Source organism: Bombus terrestris, chromosome 5 (genome assembly GCF_910591885.1).
Source record: "Bombus terrestris chromosome 5, iyBomTerr1.2, whole genome shotgun sequence".
In the NCBI taxonomy this organism is placed as follows: Eukaryota; Metazoa; Arthropoda; class Insecta; order Hymenoptera; family Apidae; genus Bombus; species Bombus terrestris.
The window spans coordinates 580,270-603,972 of record NC_063273.1 but is presented as its reverse complement, the minus strand read 5'-3'; the positions used below and the strand labels follow the sequence as shown (position 1 = coordinate 603,972).

General features: G+C 29.8%; 6 protein-coding genes and 2 long non-coding RNA genes across 16 annotated transcripts; 4 read left to right on the top strand and 4 right to left on the bottom strand.

Annotated features, from left to right (window-relative positions):
- Positions 1–1,197: 1,197 nt before the first annotated feature.
- Positions 1,198–4,381, top strand: LOC100651125 (7-methylguanosine phosphate-specific 5'-nucleotidase). Its single transcript, XM_003395272.3, has 6 exons — positions 1,198–1,337; positions 2,964–3,062; positions 3,181–3,250; positions 3,381–3,733; positions 3,838–4,068; positions 4,191–4,381. Exons 1-6 carry the CDS (start codon positions 1,311–1,313, stop codon positions 4,290–4,292), a joined length of 882 nt encoding a protein of 293 aa, XP_003395320.1. The 5' UTR covers positions 1,198–1,310; the 3' UTR covers positions 4,293–4,381.
- On the bottom strand, positions 3,864–5,170 carry LOC125385135. The gene is made up of 2 exons (XR_007224133.1): positions 4,735–5,170; positions 3,864–4,668 (listed from the first exon to the last, which is right to left on the bottom strand). It is a non-coding gene; the product is annotated as an uncharacterized LOC125385135 (long non-coding RNA).
- A 219-nt stretch (positions 5,171–5,389) lies between these two features.
- On the top strand, positions 5,390–6,676 carry LOC100651560 (TP53-regulated inhibitor of apoptosis 1). 2 transcript variants are annotated; one of them, XM_012309063.3, is made up of 2 exons: positions 5,390–5,539; positions 6,500–6,676. In XM_012309063.3, the coding sequence occupies exons 1-2, from the start codon at positions 5,393–5,395 to the stop codon at positions 6,584–6,586; spliced, it is 234 nt and encodes a 77-aa protein (XP_012164453.1). In that variant the 5' UTR covers positions 5,390–5,392; the 3' UTR covers positions 6,587–6,676. The 2 variants fall into 2 exon arrangements, with proteins under 2 accessions (XP_012164453.1, XP_003395324.1); XM_003395276.3 differs by having other exon boundaries at positions 5,472–6,114.
- A 54-nt stretch (positions 6,677–6,730) lies between these two features.
- LOC100650275 (tRNA modification GTPase GTPBP3, mitochondrial) lies at positions 6,731–9,204 on the bottom strand. Of its 2 annotated transcripts, none has more exons than XM_012309062.3 (5): positions 9,133–9,204; positions 8,288–8,461; positions 7,961–8,181; positions 7,143–7,855; positions 6,731–6,990 (listed from the first exon to the last, which is right to left on the bottom strand). In XM_012309062.3, exons 2-5 carry the CDS (start codon positions 8,391–8,393, stop codon positions 6,750–6,752), a joined length of 1,281 nt encoding a protein of 426 aa, XP_012164452.1. In that variant the 5' UTR covers positions 8,394–8,461; positions 9,133–9,204; the 3' UTR covers positions 6,731–6,749. The 2 variants fall into 2 exon arrangements, with proteins under 2 accessions (XP_012164452.1, XP_003395313.1); XM_003395265.4 differs by lacking the exon at positions 9,133–9,204 and adding an exon at positions 8,921–9,058.
- Positions 9,205–9,351: 147 nt separating this feature from the next.
- LOC100650520 (histone H4 transcription factor) lies at positions 9,352–12,855 on the top strand. The gene is made up of 5 exons (XM_003395267.4): positions 9,352–9,891; positions 10,093–10,429; positions 10,650–10,965; positions 11,120–11,417; positions 11,497–12,855. The coding sequence occupies exons 1-5, from the start codon at positions 9,412–9,414 to the stop codon at positions 11,722–11,724; spliced, it is 1,659 nt and encodes a 552-aa protein (XP_003395315.1). The 5' UTR covers positions 9,352–9,411; the 3' UTR covers positions 11,725–12,855.
- Positions 11,855–13,864, bottom strand: LOC100651000 (uncharacterized protein CG4449). 4 transcript variants are annotated; one of them, XM_048405973.1, is made up of 7 exons: positions 13,646–13,864; positions 13,485–13,541; positions 13,296–13,380; positions 13,033–13,150; positions 12,721–12,930; positions 12,428–12,572; positions 11,855–12,333 (listed from the first exon to the last, which is right to left on the bottom strand). In XM_048405973.1, the coding sequence occupies exons 2-7, from the start codon at positions 13,513–13,515 to the stop codon at positions 12,044–12,046; spliced, it is 879 nt and encodes a 292-aa protein (XP_048261930.1). In that variant the 5' UTR covers positions 13,516–13,541; positions 13,646–13,864; the 3' UTR covers positions 11,855–12,043. The 4 variants fall into 4 exon arrangements, with proteins under 4 accessions (XP_048261930.1, XP_012164451.2, XP_048261931.1 ...); XM_012309061.2 differs by having other exon boundaries at positions 13,296–13,413; positions 13,485–13,864; XM_048405974.1 differs by having other exon boundaries at positions 13,296–13,407; positions 13,485–13,864.
- A 127-nt stretch (positions 13,865–13,991) lies between these two features.
- Positions 13,992–16,344, bottom strand: LOC125385132. Its single transcript, XR_007224130.1, has 2 exons — positions 15,439–16,344; positions 13,992–15,353 (listed from the first exon to the last, which is right to left on the bottom strand). It is a non-coding gene; the product is annotated as an uncharacterized LOC125385132 (long non-coding RNA).
- On the top strand, positions 15,059–23,523 carry LOC100650638 (mitochondrial glutamate carrier 1). Of its 4 annotated transcripts, XM_012309065.3 has the most exons (9): positions 15,059–15,294; positions 17,584–17,758; positions 18,380–18,446; positions 18,672–18,806; positions 18,930–19,079; positions 19,422–19,558; positions 20,873–21,058; positions 21,137–21,287; positions 21,656–23,523. In XM_012309065.3, the coding sequence occupies exons 3-9, from the start codon at positions 18,406–18,408 to the stop codon at positions 21,792–21,794; spliced, it is 939 nt and encodes a 312-aa protein (XP_012164455.1). In that variant the 5' UTR covers positions 15,059–15,294; positions 17,584–17,758; positions 18,380–18,405; the 3' UTR covers positions 21,795–23,523. The 4 variants fall into 4 exon arrangements, with proteins under 4 accessions (XP_012164455.1, XP_003395316.1, XP_012164456.1 ...); XM_003395268.4 differs by lacking the exon at positions 17,584–17,758; XM_012309066.3 differs by lacking the exon at positions 17,584–17,758 and having other exon boundaries at positions 15,060–15,294; positions 18,707–18,806.
- The last annotated feature ends 180 nt before the right edge of the window (positions 23,524–23,703 follow it).

Genomic DNA, 23,703 nt, shown 5'->3' with positions numbered 1-23,703 from the left:
TTACTATATCTACATACTATTAAATATTCTCCTTCGTAAAAAACAAATGAATTTTCATACCTGTGTTCATCACCTTTCCATAAGCATTATTCGAGTAGAACTATTGCGTATAAGTAGACTGCGAATATTTATGCAAATTCCTAATATTAGGAATATAATTAGAAAACAAAGAGATTTAAATTAATCGTTATATCTGAAAGCTTTCTTGCAAAATTTTCCCAAATTACGCAATCTAAACGTTTTCCTTTGTTCCGGAATTGCATTTATCGTCAATTCTTCGTCATATCCGCTCCATGAATCGAATAAGAGGACTCTACATTATCCGACGTTCAACGGACTAAGAAATACACTTCCAAACGATGCCCTTAAAAGTTCTTTATTCAATTTTCCTCGCATAAATGCTTCTTTCGCTGCTACAAATAAAGGAGCAAGCAATTTACCATTTTCCGATGTTGTTGTCGAAATTGTATTAGCTGTGCGTAATTACCAATGTTGACCTAACCCCAAACAATACCACTATTGCGAACATAATATTCAAACATTAAGTTTGACACATCAACTGTTTATTTAGAGTTTTTTTACTTGCCTAAAAATAAGAATCAGTGTCTAGCAATAAAAGAAACTCTTCTCACAGTTATCACATATATATATATATATATATATATATATATATATATATATACGAACAAGGAACAACTCGAGTACTCCGCGTTCCACATCGAACGTGAAAATTTCAAATATAATAAATTCTTTGTAATTCAAAAATCGACATCCCAATTTATCCGTAATTTGTGCATATAGACGTAGTATTTATAAACAAATATTCAGGAGGACTTCTTAACATATACCTGGAATAACTAAACACGCTATTTTTTAACATATTATTCAAACAAACAGATTCTTTTATAAAATAATTTATATCATCTAATTCGTCATTGAGAAATACTAATTTCATCGATTTAGACAATCGCTCGATCTGCAGTAGTTTCCGAGATATTCGACAAAACAGATATTACAGCACAAAATTTGCAGACGGTTTTCACTCCTTTAATATGGACAAATATTTTTATAAGAATTACATAATCTATGAAGTTCGTCGAGATCGATGATCGACACTTCGCTATGTTCTCCCGTTAGACTTAGATCGATCGTTTAAAAGTTCCCACAGTCAGTTAAGATCACGTGATAGATACACGGGTCACGTGCCGTAGCTGATTGGTTAATTGGATGCGTGGCGGTTCTTCGATGCCTGAAAAACAGTTAGCTTGCTGAACACAAAGACTTCGTTTCTCGTCGCGCAAGAGAAGAGCATGACTTCCGAAATAAACCTGGATGATGTAAGTAATTTAAATTTGTCGCGGCTTTTTCTTCCAGACAATTGCATTTCACCCTGTACCATTTCAATATTTTCGCGTTCCCTATCTTAAATCATAACCTTACTTGGATTAGAATTTTTTGTTATTCATCATTCAAATACCCTCTTTCTCTCTCTACGGTAAAAGGATCTAGTTAAGCAAGTAACTGTATCTCCTTTATAATTCTGCAACATAGTTTATTTTAGTTGTTATCGATTTCTCACATTTCATTAGAATTATAATTCATCTAAAAAATAGAAAAAGATATAAAATCCAATGTGATACTATCATAAAATTACGTAATAGGAAAAGTAAATATACTGATACAGGAAACATGTTCAAAATAAATTGATAGATACGAATAATAATCTGTGTCTAACCATATTAACTTTTAACAATTCATGTTTTTTTATATAGAAAGTGTACTATATCGATCGAAATACTAATCTTTACGTTTAACTAATAAATAAAGTGCCCAAATATGTCTATCTTTTTTTATAATATTAATCAGTATCCTCTTTACATATTAACAATTTGTTATTCTAGTATCAAAACCCTAATACACGTATAGATAAAATTGATAAAAACATAACGAAAGACATTAAATTTTAAATTCGAATTTATACGTCATATATCATTTCACATAATGATTAATAAGTTAGCAAGCGAAAAAAATAAAGTAATATATGCTAAAATATTCAAACTTAACCTCTTATATAATAAACTTTATTGTATATTGTACATTTTCAACAATCACTTTACTTGTAAATTCAATAATCTATTTCAATTTAATTAATTATTAAATTATAATCAAGTGTGTGACATATGATACAAAAAGGATATTTTATGCTGTCGGAAGGTTTTAGTAACCTAACCTATGTAATATTTAATTCATAATTAACTGTTGTTGAGTTAGAAATTTTTATTATTATTATTATTATTACTATTATTATTTTATTCTTCTTCTTCTTCTTCTTATTATTATTATTATTATTATTATTATTATTATTATTATTATTATTATAATATTATTATTACTACTACTACTACTACTACTACTTACTACTACTATTATCACTATTATTATATTTATATGTAATACATTTTTTTTACTTCAATTCCACCTTTTATATTTTATACATTTATATATATGTTCAACTTACATAGATATATGTTCAAAAAGAGATTAACAATTGAACCTTCTTTGTAACATAATTTTTTATTTATATCAAAATATATGTAATATTATGAAATAAATAATGTTAAATATATCTTTCAAGAGGTCTTCTTTTATTAAAAAATATTTCTCTCCAATCCTGTTTCAAAGAAAATAAGGAAATTCGTAATTTGACAGACAGATATTTGTCATGATACGGTGAGATAATTTTTAAAAATAATTCGCTCTAATAATAGAAATTTCATGATGATTGCAAGAACGACGATGTAAATATCTTTCGCAATAGCGCTTTATATATTTTTTACATATAAGCTATGCGTTTCTATTTTATCTAATAATAGATACTAGAAAATTTTAATTAAAGTTCAAGATTACGTTTAAATTTAAATATATTTCGATGTAATTCTTAAAATTTTCTCTTTTTAATGCAGTTCCCAACATTGAAACTAAAACATGTACATATTAAGGACAAAAGACGTCTATTAAGGACAATAAACACAATGTTGACAGATGGATGTAATTCTTTACAGGTATGCATTTTCTTAAAATACTTTTTCATTTCTATTCATATCAGCTACGCATAAATTCCTAGTTTCAATCTACACGTATGTACATAATTTTAAATTTGTTGGAAAATATTGTTTTCAGATAGTCACTGATTTTGATTTAACATTAACTAAACAACACGTCGATGGAAAAAAAGTTCTCAGTAGCTTTGGTATGTAAATTTATAAACATTATCTTATTATAATCATCTATTAAGGCTTAATTAAATTTATGCAGAGTAAAATTTAATACAGCTTTTTATTTATTGCTTTGACATTTGTGGGGGGGGGGGGGGGAAATAGGAATCTTTAGCAAGTGCAAGCAACTTCCAGAAACATATGCGAAGGAATCAAGTCGTCTTTATCAAAAATACAGACCGATCGAAATAGATCCTAATTTATCTATCGAAGTAAAAACAGAGGCAATGAGAGAATGGATGATAGCAGCAGAGGAAATATTGAAAGGAATACCTTTTACTCCTGACGAAATACCAGAAATAAGCAATATTTATGGAACACATTTAAGGGACGGTACTAAAGAATTTTTTAAAAAACTGCACTTTGTTAAAATTCCAGTACTAGTCTTTAGTGCTGGTTTAGGAGATATCGTCGAGGCTATATTAAAGACTCAAGGAGTTCTATTTGATAATGTAAAGGTGACGGTTAACACGTATAATTTTCTTTATCTTCTGTGCTTTTTCTAAACTTGTAGCAATAATGGCAGAAAGAATATATTCAGAGTTGTAATATTCATTTTTAGATAATCTCCAATTTTCTCAAATACAAAGATGGAAAATTGGCAGGCTTTCAAAATGAAAGACTAATTCATGTTTTCAATAAAAACGAACATGCAATAGAACAAGACTATTTTAAAGTTCTTGAAGGAAGGAAAAATGTTTTTTTAATGGGTGATACCATAGGAGATGCATCAATGGTCGATGGAATGGTGAATACATGCGCCGTACTAAAAATTGGTTTTCTTTATGACAATGTAAGTACTATTTATTGCATTGTGTTTGTTTATAACAAATAATTATCATTGTATGCCTTGTCTTATAATTAGAATTTTTAGAAAGAGATTGTGAATTCAATAGAAATTTTGATCTTTTACAGGTTGAAAGCAGCCTGGATTCATTTATGGAAAAATTTGACATTGTTTTGGTCGATGATCAAACGATGCAAGTTCCAATCGATATATTAAGACTATTGTTATAACATATAACAAATAATTAAATGTGATTTTCTAATTTTTATTATTTATGAAGTATCTCTTCCACTTAATATATGTGAATATTTCACCTTTATGTTTTATGTGTATTGCATCTATTAAGTGAAACTAATCGTCATAGTTTAATTATGATTTATTTCATTCAATTGTAACAGTTTAACTAAATTTATTAAAACATATCATTTTAACGATAACATTGTTCCCCAGCGTGATTTTAAATGTTAAATATTTATAATGTATATATTTTCTAGTAAAAACTACCAAATCAATTTCATTAATCTCGTTAGAACGACTAAATAACATTGATTTTTTCTTTGCATTTAAACTTTCATAGAATTTGTTTAAAAGTCGAACAGATCCGTACTAAAATTTTACATTATTAATATCTTTAGTGAAACTTTTCAAATTAATGAACGTATACGTACGTACATGTACTCACTCATAAAACTTTTTCTTTATAATGGCTATTATTATATTGCAGAAAGGAAACAAATTCTGTTCTGCAAAATATAATAATAAAAATAACATTAAATGCAATTGTTGCTAACGATTATGATAAAATTCCCTACACGAACCACGAATTCATAATACTTTAACGCATTTTAGGAAAACGTAAGTTGAGAACCGTTGATCAATGATTAGTCTTTAATACGTTACTTACTAACCACAAAGTACTCGTGTTCCTCGTTTATTGAAGTTTGATAATTTTGCATTCTAAAAAGTAAGTTATTTCTAAATTGTTTTTAATCGAGACAATTTACTCTAGAATGCTGAATCGTAATGCTCGATATCAACGAATTTTATAAAACTTAAAATATCTCAACTTATCGTGAAATAACTCCGATTTTCGACAAATACAATTCGATTAATCGATTCTAATCGATATTAAATACCATAAATTCGATAATAAATTGCAAATCGAGTCAAAAGCATTTAATATAAATTAACTTCAATTGCCTTTCTAATTTGATTTATAACCAATAAATCTAAGATTTCTTTTATAGGTATTATTAATCCCTGAAGAAATTACGAGGAACTGTCTTACGTAAAATTATATTCTAGAGTTTGTAATAAATTGAAAGATTAAATGAACAGTATAGCAGAAACTTGTAATAATCTTAAAAAAGAATATGATGGGTGTTTCAAACTTTGGTTTTCCGAAAAATTTCTTAAAGGTGATTTAGACGATTCAATGTGCTCGAATCATTTTAAATTGTACAATCAATGCCTTCAGGTAACCAAATTCATATTTTCCTAAATTCACCGTTTTTAAAATCTAAATATCAAAATGTCATGAAACTGAAATATGAATGCGATTTCTTGGGAATTATATTCTTTACAAAATTTTGTGAAAATGAACTTATGATTCTGCGAACATTCGATAAAACTGGAATCCAAAATAATTATTAACATCGTGTGGTTGTACGTACATTTTCCGTATTTGTTTCTCTTTTAAATCACATCTTAAAATCTCATAAAAGATGTCTGAGATAAAGTAACCTCTGTGTTGTATGGGGACAGTAATCATGAATTAAAGCAATGTACAAGTTGGAACATGCGGATTGCACAATTTTCCTCTTTCTCTGTATGAATAACTAAACAGAATTATTAGAATTAATCGGCGATGATTTAATTCATTAATTTTTTAATTAATAATTTAAATAAGAATATATTATGGAGGCTTGCAAAGAATTGAAAGAAAAGTACGATCGTTGTTTTAATGATTGGTTCTCTGAGAAATTTCTGCGTGGAATCAATGACGATAGCGAATGTGCACCTTTACTTAAAGTTTATACCAAATGTGTAGCGGTAAGTTAAAACGAGTTACGAGAAACTTGAATTTTTGAATTTCTAACCTTACTTTTGTTAGCTTATTATTGTGCCTATTGGAGTATGTGAAAGAGCTAAATATACAATTAGAAAGAAATCACTTGAAAACGTGAACAATTATATAGAATCTAACATTTATATCTCAGAATCATGAACTTTGTAAATAATTTTTACGATTAACCAGTCAAAATTAGAATGTATATTTCAAAATTTATTTATAATTAATAATTTATTATGCTCAAGTTCCATGTTGCCATTTCTAAATCTTTTGAAACAAATTTTTTATTACTTAATGTCTCGTTATAAAACAATTGTATTGTTACAATTTATAGGGTGTACTTTATTCATTATAATTATGTTTCAGCAAGCCATGAAAGAACAGAACATAAATCTGGACGAAGTGAATGTAGCTCATTTGGGAACAGAACAAGAGAAGAAAACTGAGAATTGACAATTATGATTTTAATAGGATTTTCTCTTAATTTTTATTATGGATGCGTTATATATATTTAAATAAATCATTATTTTTATCATAAAACAATTTACACAATTGTGTTCTCATTATCATCAATAAGCATCAAGATAAATATGAACATCAATGTTCAAATAGGTTTTTATTTGCCTATACAAAAGTTTTTAAAGATAATATCTAAGACTTCTTCATTACTGATAGCACCAGTAATTTTGCCAAGTTCTCTTGCTGCGTCTCTGATATCTTGTAAGGATATAGCCATGTCATAAGTTGGTACTACAGTCTTTTCTAAATACAGTTCAAGACAATCTGAGACATGCAATAAATGATTTCTATATCGTGCATGACTGATTACAGGATTTTCTCGAGACGGATCTCCGCATCTGAAATTAAAGATATAGATTAATGCAATAAAATAGAAATGTTTTATTTGAAAGAAATACTGTTTAAACTATACTTATTGCTAGTAATTATATTTATTCATATAATTTATTATATTACTTGGTTTTCAATATTACAAAAATAAAATACTCACAATTCCTCGAAACACTTTCCTAATGCGTTCGTAAGCTCTACTAAACCTTCTTGCGTCTTACATGATATAGGAACAACATTTTGCTGCCTCCATCTTTCTTTTTCTTCTTCTTTAAGTAAGTCTATTTTATTTAGTACAGCAAGAACCCTTTTCTTATCTATTCCCAAATAATTTTTATATTGTTCTAAAAACTTTTCTACAGAAGTTTTTATACTATTTTCCGCACTAATTAAACATATAACAAAATCTGCTTCTTTCGAGTATTCTTTTGCTTTTCTAATACCCTCCACTTCTATTTTATTTTCTGGATTATTTCTGATTCCCGCAGTATCTGCAAGAATCATTGGATATCCACAAATATTTGTCGTTAACTCTATAACATCTCTCGTTGTTCCCGGTGAAGATGTAACAATTGCTGCATCTTTTCTAGAAAGAAGGTTTAGAAGACTGCTCTTTCCGACATTAGGCTCCCCAAGAATTGCTACGTGTACCCCAGTGCGTAAAATTTCCCCTTTTCTTCCATCAGAAAGGTGTTGCTGAATTTCTGTAGATAATGTTTGCACAACAGCATTAGCATCTTCTAACACATTTGATGTTACACTGTGCTCTTCAGAAAAATCAACATAAGCTTCTAAATTGGCAAGAACATTTAAAAGCGTAATACGCCAAGAATCATAGAGACGACGGAGGGAACCACTCGCTTGATTAGAGGCCTGTTAAAGTTACAATAGGAAATGTTACAATATAGTAAATTCTAGCGCTATAAGGTGATTAAAAAGTATTCTTTCAGAAGAATATTACAGTAATTTCATTTGTACCTGCTGACGTTGTTTTTCAGTTTCTGCTTCAATTAAATCCCCTATACCCTCTGCTTCAGTTAAATCTATCTTTCCATTTAAAAATGCTCTCCTTGTGAATTCTCCGGGAGGTGCTAGATGAAAACGTAACTTTGAAAGTGCATTTAAAATTGATGTCACTACTGCTGGACCACCGTGAACGTGAAATTCTGCACAGTCCTCTCCAGTAAATGATTTGGGTCCTGAAATTCATTATTCATTGAATACATGAGTTTTTTTTTATACTATTTATTCTCGATACATAACTACGACAGACACTCCTTTGAATTAAGCGATGAATCATATTACCTGGAAACCAAAGGCATAGACCCTTATCTAAAACTTCTTTTGTCTGAGGATCATGAATCTTTCTTAAGAAGGCTGTTCTAGGTTTTAGAGATGATATTTTTGTCATTTTTTCCAATGCTACTAATGCTTTTGGTCCTGAAACGCGAATTACTGCTACGCCACATTTACCATATCCTTTAATACAAAAAGGCATTTATCATTTTAATGAATCATTTAATAAATTAAAGTAGTTAAATTAAAGTATAGCGAATACGATAGAACAGGACTATTACTGTAAATTAAATATAATTCACTTCAAGAGAATAGATTTTTTTAATTAAATAAAAACATAAATATATAGACATAATTAATATCTTTTCAGTTATATTGTATGTTAAATTGTAAATAATAATTTCATTTGATTCGTATTCATTTTCACATTGGAGTTTATAGTTAAACATAAAATACTTTAAAATTTTAAATTTGTGATTGCAAGACGCATGCGCAGTTAAAATTGGCGGAATGCTAAATGTCCCATCTGATAAAAAGCAGTGTCGAAGTGCACAGCCATCAAATGAAAATTTCTATATAATAAATATATTAATTTTATAAAAATTTGAGCGATGCTAGAAATATAGAAGAAAGTGTAACAACCGGAAGAAAGTGCATAGATCGTAGAGGATCTACATTCACAAAAGTGTCTTTGCAGTAAAATTAGTGGAACGAAAATTCTGCGTCTCATTTTCTTCGAGCTGGTAGTTAACTTTCAAATGTTTTTATTTTAAAATATTCGTAACATTTGTGTGCACAATATAAAAACAGTAACAAACTTTTATAAATTTAATACGACGTTTTTTTTTTTTTACATTTATTTCGCATTGGCTTAGAATCAGGTTAGGTATTCAAGCACAAGTATTGAGCATGACCATTGATTAGGGGAATGTAAGATGGAAGTTAATGATTAATTGAGAAGGTTCGGTTTAATCAGGACACCGAATATTTTATCTACATTAACGAACTTTTTAAGTGTTTGACATTTTGTGATAAGTTTTAATAAGCTTTTATAGTAATGCAGAAAATAAAGATTGTATGTGTTATATGAAACAAGTTTACAATATGAATATTAAAGTGTAAATTAAGACAAAATGGCAGAATTTGGAAAGAAACTAATCACTAGTAAAGATGTACAGAAATGGTGTAACGATTGGGTAGAATTGCAAAAAAATTTTACATATACAGATGAACCGCAATGTAAGAGAAGACATACAGATGACGATGATAGTTATAATACTGATTCCGAGTTTGATTCCGTATCTGAATGTGGAACAAAAAGAAGAGTTGGTTTCCCGCTGAAACGTGAAATTTATCATCTATCATGTGAATGGACCAGTTGTAAATATGAAACCAATCACGTCGAGAGATTCGTAAATCACGTGGCCACACACGTGTCAGATTTAAATACGCGGACCAATGAGAAAGAAATCAGTGTTTACATATGTCAATGGACTGGCTGTTTGTATGAGAGTGATGATCCCGATGAGATCTCTAGGCATGTTAATTATCATGCCTATCATACTAAATTGAAATGTATCGGATCAAATGTTCGCACCAGGATTAAATTACCTGTAAGAAATTATCTACTAGTAGTAAATTATAAGTGACCAGCCAAATTAACCGTTTTATTTCATAATATTTATTCGACGATTCTATATTATAATTATTTGCTCGCTATAAATATTGTTTTAATAAAAAATTATATAAGTTTTCTTTAAAAATTAAATAGAGATATAAAAATATTTACGGGATTTAAAATCTTAATATTTCAGAAATGTCGTAGAGATCCCGAATGGAAAAATGTTGTGGATCTTCCAGCGCCACTTCTTTGCCGTTGGGAAGAATGTCTGAAGCACTTCAGAAATTATCAGTTATATTTGTATCATGTGGCTGTTCACATTGAGGAAGGCCCTAGAGGCAATAAAATTGAAGGAGGTGTAAAATGTAAGTGGACAGGTTGTGGCAGCTTATATCCCAATTTGTACAAATTGAGGAATCATATCAGGCATCATACAAAAGAAAAGATCGTTGCTTGTCCTGATTGTGGTGCTACCTTTGCTTCCAATACAAAATTCCATATACATTGCAAACGGCAAATTCCAATTGATGGTAAGATATAATATTTAAACGTTAAATAATTCCTATAACTATCATAGTCTATCCAGATATTATATATAGTATTTTCAATTGTAGAGGATCATTAAACCAGTTAATTACAAATATTTGTCAGAAATTTGATATGCAAATAGATATGGTCATTTTTAATATAATAACTTATTTTGTTAAGCGTTACATTTATAAAAATAACTTACCTTAATTATTATATTAGTTCAGGGATTCCAGTGCTCTCATTGTAATAAGTTTTATCCAACTGAAGGAATTTTGAGAGATCATATGCGAATGCATGTTTTCAATTATAAATGCACTCTTTGTGATATGAGTTGTGACTCACCAGCCAATTTAGCCAAACATGTTAGATATCGGCATGTCTCTACTAGGAGTTTTCCTTGTCAGCTCTGCAATCATGCTGCCAAATCTCAACAGGATCTAGATACACATATGACAGTTCATACAAAAGGACCTAACTTTTCGTGTCATTTTGAAGGATGCCAATATAAATGCAAGGGCGCATATACTCTTGATAGGTACTGGAACCTTTTGTTTCCTGAAAATTCAAATAAAGAGGGGCAAAAAAATTTTAATGTATTTCATTTTGATTGTTCGACAAAAAAAGAGAGAAAGAAAAGAAAAAAGGGAAAAAACTTCAGTTTCTTCATGGCGATAAATTTATATTTTAAGGCACATCGAACGAGTTCACACAATGCAGGTGCGATGGTATTGCTGTCATGAATGTCCAGTAAAATATAGGAAAAGCTATAGACTAACGAGACATTTAATCGAGACGCATCAATTGCAATTACCTAGTGGCCATACACGATTCCAATACAGTCACGACGAAGATGGATGTTACAGATTACAAATGTTCAGATATGAAGCTGTTGAAGAAGAAACAAATCCTTCTACTAACCACCTAAAATTGCAAAATAAAAAATTTAAAATCAAATTAAATAAAGATGCCAGTGTGCCTCAAATTCAGGTAATATGTTTGTTTGCAGTGAAGTTTATAAATAGTTGTGAAAGAGCTTGATGTTCAAAAATGTTATGTTATCTATTAGGTTTTCGAAGATTTGGATGAAAATGAAGAGGAAAATGAAGATAACGAAGTGCAAGAAATGTCGGGGGAGAAAAATGACGAAGGAAAATCTATGCCAGTGATATCGAATATTCTGATAACGATCGATGAAACAGATGCCGAGGGAAATATAATTAGAAGTAGAGTTGTGGAAGCGCAAGAAACTATGGAATTGCCACCCACCGAAGGATCACCATTAATTTTAACATAAATTTATTTCACAACTGATCCGTACAATTTTTTATTAAAATTCAACAGGAACAAATTTTTATATATTTATTATAGATTGCTAATGATTTTTATATTTTTTTGTATTTTATATTGTTTCTCTTTCATAATTATTATTAATTGATACTTTATGTATGTCCCATAAAAAGTTTACAAATTGATCAATTTGGAACGAAGTACTTAATTTCTTTTGTACGAGACATATAATTAGTTAATTATATGCTAATTTGTAGTTACAAATAGATAATTTCATTTTAAATAAATTTATCAGATATGTTTTTTATAAATAAGTCTCTTATAAACTAGGAAGATAATCGAAGATCAAAACAAGCTTCGTCTTCTATATCTAATGAATCGGGTGTATCTGTAGCCGCAATTAATTCACCATCAAAATATAGTTTTACTTTTGATTCCTCGACATCAAATTTTTGAGCACATTTCTCTAATAAAATTTTGAAATCGTCATCTCGTTTAACAGAAACAGTTAGATTTTTCTTGCCTGTTGTTTGTATTTTTATTGTACAAACGTTTTCATTGTTCGTGTCTTTTCGAGGCATAGTGTCTGTACTGTCCCTCTTAACGATGCCTCCCTCTGTAAACATTTTTTTCTATCTTTATTTGGAAAAGACGTTAAATGAAACTATAACTTTGTGCGAAGAAAATCAAAGTGGCAATGAATAATTTACCGAGTATGTCTATCACAGACAAATTTATGGAAGCTGGTGTATCAGTTTGTTTAATAGTTACATCTTTTTTTGTTATTAAAATTTCATCTATAGATACTTGTTCTAAATTAGCAAAATATTCAAAAATTTGTCGAAAGTTTTCATTCTAAAACAATGGAAATATTTTTATTTTCGAAATAAAGAGGTAAACAATAAAATTAATAGTTTGTCAAATACTTAATTAATGTGACATAATTGTAATAATTTCATAGATATGACTATGAAATATATGTAATTATATTTTGATTACGTACTTTACAAATATTCAAACGATGTATGTCCTTTGATCGCCAAAGGATTTTAATGTTTATTTCATAATTCTCGGTCTCACTAGAATGTGAATTCTCTTGTGTACTGCTTTCGAGAACGAATAAATCATTTTCAGGTGATTTTGGTTTTCCATCTATAGAAACGATTTCTAGATCTGAATCTGCCTCATTGTCAATCTGCCCTGCATTTCTTTTCTAAAAAGAACAGCAACGAAATTGGATATACAACGTACTTAAATTAATTGAATTAATAATTCCATGGATTCATGAAAAGAACGTTTGTCTCTAATTGTTTACTTGTCTTTGTCTTGCCGATCGATGCCTAGTAGTGTTTCTTTTACCTCTTGTATTCTGATTTGTTTTCTGTTTTTCTGCTTTTCTTGTCGTTCTAATTTTGTCGGAGTCTTCTAGAATTCTGTAAGGTAATAGAAAACTTTGAGTTAGCATAAGATTATAGCGAGAAGGTACTAACAATGTATAATATATGTAATTTATAATTATAAAGCTAATCATAAAAACTAATTTGTTATGAACTTCATACGTATTAGATGTGTACCAACTCTTTGTTATTTTTTTGCATCTTCTTCTCCTCCTCCTCCTCCTTTTGATCATTGTGTTGTGATGTTGGCGGCTTTTTCTTTAAGGCTATACGTCAATTTTTAATTATATCATCTGTTTCTATGTTATACCGTAGATTAATAATTTAAAAACATTACCAACAATAATATTAATAATTATTATATACGTACCATTTAACTTTGCAACAGAATTTAAGTACATATCATCATCATCGTCGGATGAACTTCCTAATTGAAATGTTTCCATTATTGTCCGGTATTGTTAACAATATTATGATGTAAGGAGGGAAGCGAATCGGAATAATACAACTTTTAGTGCGATATTCCTTTACCTCACAGTAAAAGAGGGTTAGATACTTAACGAAAGTATTACTTTTCGAACAGCTACACAATGTTTTCTATGCACTACGTCAAGAAAGAAACGAAATTTAAGTAACAACATTACTATTTAAAGAATTCAAATGAATAATGCATAGTGGAGCAGAATAAATGAGTTATTCTTTGATATCATAAACTTTTCCTATTCTAAATTGTATTTTAAATTGTGATTGCAGTGCCATCTTCATAGAACGGTGGGATTTAATTGATTTGTTTACTGCAAGTTACATATACAATGAAGAATACTATATGTTACAATGTTTATAAAACTATATAAAAATTAAATGCAGAACTCGATAGTTAAATACAAAAATGTTTATTATTCATTAATTACAATATTTCTTATCATTAACCATCATTGATTCACAATATTTCAAGACTATATAACTTCGGTACTCACAATATTCTTTAAAATTCAAATTTCGAATGTAATGTAAAGGAGGTAAATAAATCTGATACGACCGTTGCCAAATTTTTTGTTAAAATTCACTTTTGTATAACGTACTAATACAGTGTTAAAAACACTACGTTGCTTGTAATTCAACAATACTCAAACGTATTAAACGTATTACAGGGTATTGATGATACCCAGATGGTTCAAACGAAGTGGAGATGATTCTACATGGAAAAATAAGTCGAGAATATCGAGTAAAGGTTTTCCATCCTTGAGAAAATCAAATTTAATCAAATTTAAAAATGGTATATATGAATTTGACTACCAGTACCAACTGGTAATTGAACTAAACAATCAGCAGAAGGTTATCTTATATGCGAAATTAAGTGAAAAATGTTGAATAAAATTTTCCCGTTTAAGGCCTTGTTTTCAAGAAAATAGCTCGATACACGGACGCTCGATTGATTTTCAATTTTTATTTTCTCAAAAATGGAACGTCCTATGACAAAATTTTACGTTATATTTTTTACATACTTTTACCGGTACAATAATTTGTCATCCATTATTCGATTCAATTCAGTTCGAAATGAACAAAGTTCAAGTATACTTGATAAATATTCAATCTTAAATTTCTCGAAAACGAAGCCTTAAATGAAAAAAAATTTCATTCTATGTACTTTATTCTATATATTTTGTTCTTATTCTTTTATAAAGAATAACCCCACTTTGTCTGTACCATCAATACTGAAACAGCCTGTACATTTAATTATACGTCAAATAATGAAATTCATTCCTATTCAAGTTATAGTCCAAATTAAGTATCTAGTACAAATACATTTCAATCGATTGACAAGTATATTTATCAATAATTGCTTTAATTTATACTATTTAAACATTTAAACGAAGACCATCGTCGCTCATAAATATCTCCCTCTCTTTCTTTCATTGATACAGGCCATTGCGATTGGTGCGTAACTCGTGACGTAAGTGAACGACGGTTCCACCCGTGGTCCGTAGTTCTCTTTTATCTCTTCAGATCCTCGGTGAAAACGAAATCTCCCGGGTATCATGCTAGTCACACTGCCTGTTTGAGATTGAACTTTCTACGTCATCCTTACTATCGCTCTCGATGATAAGAACTGCATTTTGTCAACGAAATTCTGTGAGCGACCATTACCAACGATCACGACCACTCTCCACTTTCAATCGGTGAGTATGTCTTCTGCTGAATTTCCGGTTGGCTGTCATTCCAAAATTTTACCAACTACCTGAAAAATATGACTTGCCAATACCAATTTAACTATTCACATTTGTATCGTTTTACGCTTTTTACTGTTTATCGTTAACATTAACATTGATCGGTAGACTTCTGTCAGGATATTTGAAGAAATTGAATTTTCGAAGATTCACGATTAAAGATCTTTCTTTGATTGAAAAACCGTTTTCCGTGAAATGTAAGCGGCTGAAAATAATAGCGAGATAGTCTGCGAAGGAAGTTCTCGAAGTATTTTTTATAAATTAAAATCTAACCTTTCTAGTATATAGTTTCAGGCGGTATGGTCGTTACCTAACCTACTTTATTACTTCTTCCATATTTAACGTTTAATTGTTTATGTATGTAGATGTTCATCGTTTAATGCTCAACTGATAATACTTAACTGATGCGTATATAATCGATAGATTATTGATTCCCGTGCTTAAGATATCGTTTATAGCTTCTTTAGAGATATATACCTATTTATTTTCTTATTAATATTCTACTTTCCATTCATATATTTGCTCGTGATGCGATATTACGTTGTCTGTTAACATTGTCATTTACGTTGAAATAAAGTTATACAGATTTAGACGTATTAATTTCATCGCGATATATCGTCATGTATGTATACGTATACATATGCTTTCATATGTATATAGGTTTTTAGTTATCCACAATAAGATTTAGCGAATATGTATCTGTGCATAATGCAATTCTTATTGTGCAGATATCAACTCGTTATATAATGATTTCTTTATCTTTTTTATTATACTATTAACGTTCAAGGTTGAACGATAACGTTCAGAGATGCAGAAACTCAAATTAGTCTATAATGCAAATTGTTTTCCGTCTTTCTACTAAAACGTTACTATTAGACCGCGGATATCCATGGATATTAATATTTCTATAAACATTATTAAATAAAAATCCGCAGTTCGGTGATTATTTAAAGTAATGTGAAAAGAGTTTATATGATTGAAATAGATTGAAATGAAAGGATTTATATGATTGGATAGAATTTATAATATTTGCGTGAAACTGCAAAGTGTGAGAAGTTTTAAAATACGAAGTTAGTAAACCAATCGCAGGGTTGTACGCAAATTGAAATTTCCTTGAAATTTCACGAAGTTTGAAATATCAAACCATTATTACTTTAGTTACCGAAGTTGCCAACATGTTTAGGGCAAACATGACGAGCAGAAATTGTTAGTAAAATTAGCACATTTGTGACACCAATTTGTGTATTTTCACTTTATAACATAGGCTTTAATCATGTAGGTAATTTAAACAAAAAAAAAAAAAAAAAAAAAAAAAGAAGAAGAAGAAAAAGAAAAACGAAAAAAGAAAGAGAGAGAGAGAGAGGGAGAGAGAACGAGAAGAAAAAAAAAATCTCGATTTATGTATTCAGTGAAACCGACCTCGTAGAGTTGGTCGCGATGACGGAATTCATTGAAGAGAAATCGATCGACACTCGTGTCGAAACCCCTCGAATTGTAACGCATCGAAAATCGCTGAAAACGTTGAAAGGCTTGAGTAGGATTATTTTACAAAACTTGCTGATTGCTCGATTTTCATCCAAGCTTAAAGAATGAAACTTGAAGAAAGAAATTTAAAAGGAAATCTTATTCACGTACATGGTTACAGGATGTCCCAGCAATCGTGGTACGGTCGACAATAATGCTGGTTCTATGCGAAAAAACAAATTAAAAATATAGAATAAAGTTTTTTCACGCGACGCTTCGTTTTCAAGAAAATCGAGTTTGAAAATTTGTCAGGTATGCTTAAACTTGACTAATCGCAGGTTAGATATGCGTAAACAATCAACAGATGATTATTCTATGTATACGAGAAAATAAGATAAAAATTCAAGTTAAGAACTGACCTAGCATACGCGCGCAATAAATTTTCAAATTTATTTTTCTTGAGAACAAAATATTTTATGAATAAATTTTATCGTATATTTTCGACTTCTTTTTCCGCGTAAAATCATCCTATTGTCGATTGTACCGCGATTGCTGGGACACCCAGTATGTTTTTATATATGTATACCGAATAAAAATAAACGTTTTTAAAAGTCATGCAATGTTAAAGTTATTGTTTCTTCATGTATTATCACTTTTTTTTTTTTTTTTTTTTTTTTTAGAAAACTTAACTGAAATCTTTAATCAATATAACAGAGAAAGTGTAATTTGCCATACATATTTACTAGTTTCTCATAATATTCGAATGGTCGTTGCTAGTCAAACTGATGGTTACGGCGCGACGTCTGCTGGAAGCTCTGGCTTTCGTAAGAAATCAATGATGTGTCCAGGTCATATTTCTCGCCGAGAAATGCTAGTTGAAAGTGGCAATGTTGCCAGTCTAACAAGGACCATTTGCATCCATAGTTGTGCACGTGTCATTATACATATGCGTGTAAGTTGTATGTACAGAAAACTTTTTGTAATCCTTAGAACCTAATGACGAACAGATACTCTCCATATGCTTATTTATATCACAATATTATTCTAATAGTTAATTTTATCCACCAAGATGAAAATATAAGTTTGCCATTACGTACATTGATTACTATTAATTGAAAGTTTATATAAGATACAGTATATGTGTATGCAAATCTAGATTTGATATCGATAACGCACTTGGATTAATCGTAAGAAAAGAGATCAAAAAGTTTCTTATTTTATTTTAAGTTTTTAGAAGAAGATAATTACCAACGAAAAATTGCATAATGAAAAACGATATTTTATTAAAACAAAATATTTACCTACATGTGAACGAATGAATATCGAATAAAAATAAAAATAGAATCGGTGATGAGGAAATTAAGATGTACGATCGACTCTAGAATAATTCCTGTTCAAGACATTTTCAAATTTTCGCATTAATCTTTTTACTGCTTTAAAAATATAATCCACTGTCTCTATCCAAAAATAATTATAACACATAGAATGTAATTGTGTCGCATAATTTTGTATACAATAACAAGCGTATATAATCATTATCTTATATTTACCACCATGTGTAATTTTGTAACAGGGAGGAAATTATAAATTATAGTTTCAATGGAAAAGGACAGCGTGAATAAAGTTCCAGATCAATTTAAGTAAGTAATCCGTTCGATGCAAAAAAATCATAACTAACAAATATATTTGATTCTCACCGTAACGATGCTATGCCATAAGCGTGTACAAATTTACGCTTAATCAACAATTAATGAATTACCGGTATATGTGTGTGTTTGTGTTTGTGTGCGTGTGCGTGTGCGTGCGTGCGTGCGTGTGCGTGTACATATATATATGTATATATATATGTCGCAAATAAATTTTAGACTTCTTCCAAAAATTATAAATGGCGGGATCGCAGGTATCATCGGTGTCTCTGTGGTATTCCCACTGGACTTGGTTAAAACACGATTACAGAATCAAGTTATTGGCCCTAGTGGCGAACGAATGTACAAATCAATGTGAGTAATTATAGCTTCTGATAAATCTTTAAGAAAAGAAAATAGGATAATCACATCGAGTCAACTTGTACAAAATAAAATGTAATGGTTTTTCTAATTAATCATAAAAATTATGTATTTCAGGTTTGACTGTTTTAAGAAGACTTACAATGCCGAAGGCTACTTCGGCATGTATAAAGGATCCGGTGTGAACATTCTTTTAATCACACCAGAAAAGGCAATCAAACTCACTGCCAACGATACATTTCGTTATTACTTATCTACAGGGCCTGGGTATGTTATTCTTCCAATAACAATTAATTATTAAGTAAAGATGTGCATACTATTAAGAATAGTACTACATACATACCGGCAATAATAGTGATGTCTATAATCTATATCGATTGATCGATATTGATACCGACATTGATATTCATATCTCGATATAATGTCGATATACGGTATATTCATTCATATACGGTATATACATGTATACATATACATATAATGTAAGTGCTTAATGTACATTAATACTGATCTAATATTAATGTTGATAATTATACAGAGATAACAATGTTGATAGTTAAAGTACCGCTAATAGCAGCGATAGTTAAAATCTATCGATTTTCTGCACAGACAGAAACTGCCACTAGAACGTGAAATGCTCGCCGGTGGATTAGCTGGAGCATGTCAAATTATCGTCACAACACCGATGGAACTACTGAAAATTCAAATGCAAGATGCTGGACGAGTAGCGGCAGCAGCAAAGGAAGGTAAATTTTGTAAAATATTCGCAAATTAATTAAAAACCAAATTATTTACAGAAACAGTTAGGCTAAAATGATCTTTAAACATTGAACGAGCACAAGGCAGGAATTATTAATAATTTAAAAGTGAGTAATTCTTTCACATAGCACGTAAAATATTTTACATTCTATTTGCGTTAACGTATATCACAAATTTTTCAAGTACATTCACTGAAACGTGGAATGAATTGCGATCTAGATTTGGATTCGGGAAATTTGATTTCGTTCGATTCGTGTTTTTTACAGCTACACGACGTCCGCGATAGCCGATAAAAATTTCACGACGGGAAGGTTTAATTGCAGACGGATGGCAACGTATCAAATATGGACCGGTAAACGGTTTGAGAGGATTGCGTTTGTTTCAAGATTAGAATAGAAACTTTTTTTTATTGTTAACGCACTCTCCAGGATTAAATTTTGATTTTTGGAAACTTTGACTTGTTTTACAAATGTTTCCCTCGAGGACGAAATTTAATACTTTCTACAAAATTCTTTTACAAAATAGATATATTTTTTTAAATTTTTCTACTTTCTAACATAAAACATCATGTTTCTTCACAAGCAGTGTTCTTCTCTTAAAATGAAATTATTAATCAATCCGTCTACTCCAACCTGGTGTTTCTCACGATTAAGTTTCTCTTGTCCAATTTTTAAAATCTTTAATTCTTTCTGTTATGCCTGATTTATCCAGGTGTGTCTCCCTCCTTCGTATCAAAGGTTCTCTTTGTGTGCACTGGTTATTCACTTTTCACGATATAAAATATAAAACTAACAGCTGACTGGAATTTATTAACACGTTCGTTGCTACTGGCGTATAACGTTGCATAGATTTAATTATCGTCGTAATACTGCTGACGTAATCATTGCAGTTTGCTTTTGTGCAGTCTGATAAAAAGAACGACAAACGAAACAGTATGGCCGCATTTCAATAGCAGCGAATGCGTTAGTTATGTTTATGATTTTGGTAGCGTTATTTATATTAAAAAAAATACTGTATTCAAAAATCCGTTATACATAAAATAAGCATAACGCAATTTTAGTTAAGAATTACGATATTTTTCAAATTCCTAGCATATTTGAAATTTAAGATTAAAATTTCTTAAACGTACAATCCTTTCTTAAACATACGACATTTCTAAGATTTCAGTTGTCAATTACAAAGACCACTAATTAAAATAAATTGATGGGACAATTAATAGCAAAATATCGACGGTTATTTATTGCTTATTATTTATCTGGTAGGATTAATTAATAGCGTGTAAATACGAATAATTATTACAGCTGGGAAAGTTGTACCAAAGGTGTCGGCTTTATCATTAACGAAAGATTTATTGCGGAAAAGAGGCATTTTGGGGCTTTATCAAGGTACTGGTGCAACAGCGCTTAGAGATGTCACATTTTCTATTATTTACTTCCCACTATTCGCTAGACTGAACGATATTGGGCCAAAGAGAGAGGATGGTTCCTGTAAGTTTCGATCTCATCCTGAAAATTTATTTATAGTTCAAAGATTTAACATTTAACATTTTTCGTTTCATCGTCTAGCCGTATTTTGGTGTTCGTTTTTGTCTGGTTGTACCGCTGGTTCTATAGCTGCATTATCAGTGAATCCGTTTGACGTAGTCAAAACAAGATTGCAAGTAATCAAAAAGGCACCCGGTGAACCAACATACGATGGTGTACTGGACTGCATAACGTGAGTGTGACATTCGTATAAAAAATTATAACCATCTTAATTATCTTAATTATTATCGACATAATAATTTTTTCACGCTAATGTTTCTTGTGCACGTTATGTTTCCTCAGGCAAAAGATTATTATGCTTGACCAAAAAATATTCAGTTCTGAATGTGTTGAAAATATCGTAATCTTGAATAACTGAAAATCATATTAATAAGAAACGGATATAATGTTTCATATTGTATGACAGATAACTATACCAATGAGTTAATGCCAATGCGTTAATAAAAAAGATAATAGAAAAGTATTAATATTTTGGATAATTTTAGAAAATTGTGTAAATATACTGAAACAGTATAATTGCTATATTTATCTATTTTGCAGTAAAACATTGAAGAACGAAGGTCCAACTGCATTCTTCAAAGGTGGAGCGTGCAGAATGATCGTGATAGCGCCCCTTTTCGGGATCGCACAAACCATTTACTACCTCGGCGTCGCAGAATGGCTATTGGGTTTTAAGTGAACATCATCGCCCTCTTCTTCTTCTGTGTCGTCTTAGAATACTCTGGGATTAAACTGACAATAACTGGCGCGTAATAGATGTATGTTCGCTTAATATGGTTCGCTAGTTGCCGAGTAAGTGAATTGTTCTTTTCTTAATTACTCGAGAACCTTGGTTATCGGACGCGCGCAAATTGTATTCAATGTTTATTTGATAAATTATCGACGTACAGAAGTGTCTTTTTTATTTTTGATATTTATGTATTATTATAATAGTTCTTTTAATCGCAATTACTTTTAATTTTGTTTCTCTCTCTCTCTCTCTCTTTCTCTTTTTTTTTCAAAGATTTCACAGTGCAATAAAGCTTTCAAAATAAAATGGAGTTGTAAATAAAATGAAAACCTCTCTACGGCTTAAAAAATCAACAAAATATCAAAAATTACACAGCATTTCAATAGTAATATGATTTTAAGTTTGATACATGTCTCATCGAATTAAATTATTGAGTATAATAGAAGCAGAGAAGAAAACATTCAATGTAATTAGGCAGTTAATCTCATGAATTTATTTCTACGTATTTTTGTGATTGTCTCTTCAGATAATCAAGGTTCTGGTGAGCTATTACGAAGGCTAAGTCACCGTTTATAAACGATAACGTTGATTTTGACTTAATATCATTATCGTATGAGAATGAAATTCGTGATTTGCGATCGAGTTCGCTTATTTTCACCATTGACGAACTAATTATAAATCTTAGGATTCTATTATCCCCATCTTACCTATGCCTTATACCGGATTACTTCTTCAACAACCAGTGTTTCCAACTTTCTTTATTTACTTTTTTATTTCACATTTTAGTTTTTTATAACATTTACAATAAGTTATTAAGGTATCTGCAAAGTAAGATAGACTATTATTTTTATATCTTATTTTTATTTTATATATAAATGGAACGCGAATAAGTTTGCGGACAAATTTATAAACATAAAGTATTACATACCGTTATTACGTATTATACATCATATCGTTAATAAATATCGCGAAAAAAATCGACTAAATTATTTATGTTGTATATGTTATGTCGTAATGATGGGAACACTGGTATAGTCTACCGTGATAACAAGAGCTTACATTTTGTAAGAGATTACATAATTTCATTTGTGAATTCTAGTTAATGCTGTAGTCAGATCGTTGCTATATCTTTAAGAATCAAATAATAGGAAATAACTCTTAATTGGTATGATTATAAAATATAAAAATCATGCATCGAGGAATGCATATGAATGTTTTGTTGTATTTTAAATTTATAAACTAATGTTTTGTTTTAATGTATGTTTTAAATTAAAATTTAACATATCGTTATTCTATGTTCTGTTAACATAATTATACGATTATCATAAACGTAGCTGACTTATTAAGGAACCTCAAGTCGTTTTAATTTAGAAACTGCCGTTTGAAATATTTCTATACTTGCTTCTACCTTTTATAATTATTTATCTTCAGATACGTTTATAGATTTGTATCTGTTTAAAATATTTATCAAATATCATAGCAATTAAGAGTTAACTTGTTCTTCCGTTTTCCTTCTTAGGAAATTTTGTGGAGAGATACTAGAAGAAATTTCCCAAATATGGGGATTTATTGTCAATTTTACTAGTAAAAGAAATTCTAGATATATAATAAAAATATTCATGTTATCGATGTATATTGACATTGTACAGAAGTAAATCTTAGCGGTTCTTCAAAAATACTCCTAAGGGAATTTGTTTTTTTGCATAAACTGTTCAAGCACAAATTTCTCTCCCATAAAAGAAAGGAGAAATGTGATTTTGTTTCGTTAGTACAATTTTTAATTTAACGGTTTAATTTAACGGTTGTTTTTTGCAAGGACTTTATTATATGTTTTTTCTTTCTTTTTTTTTCTTTCTTT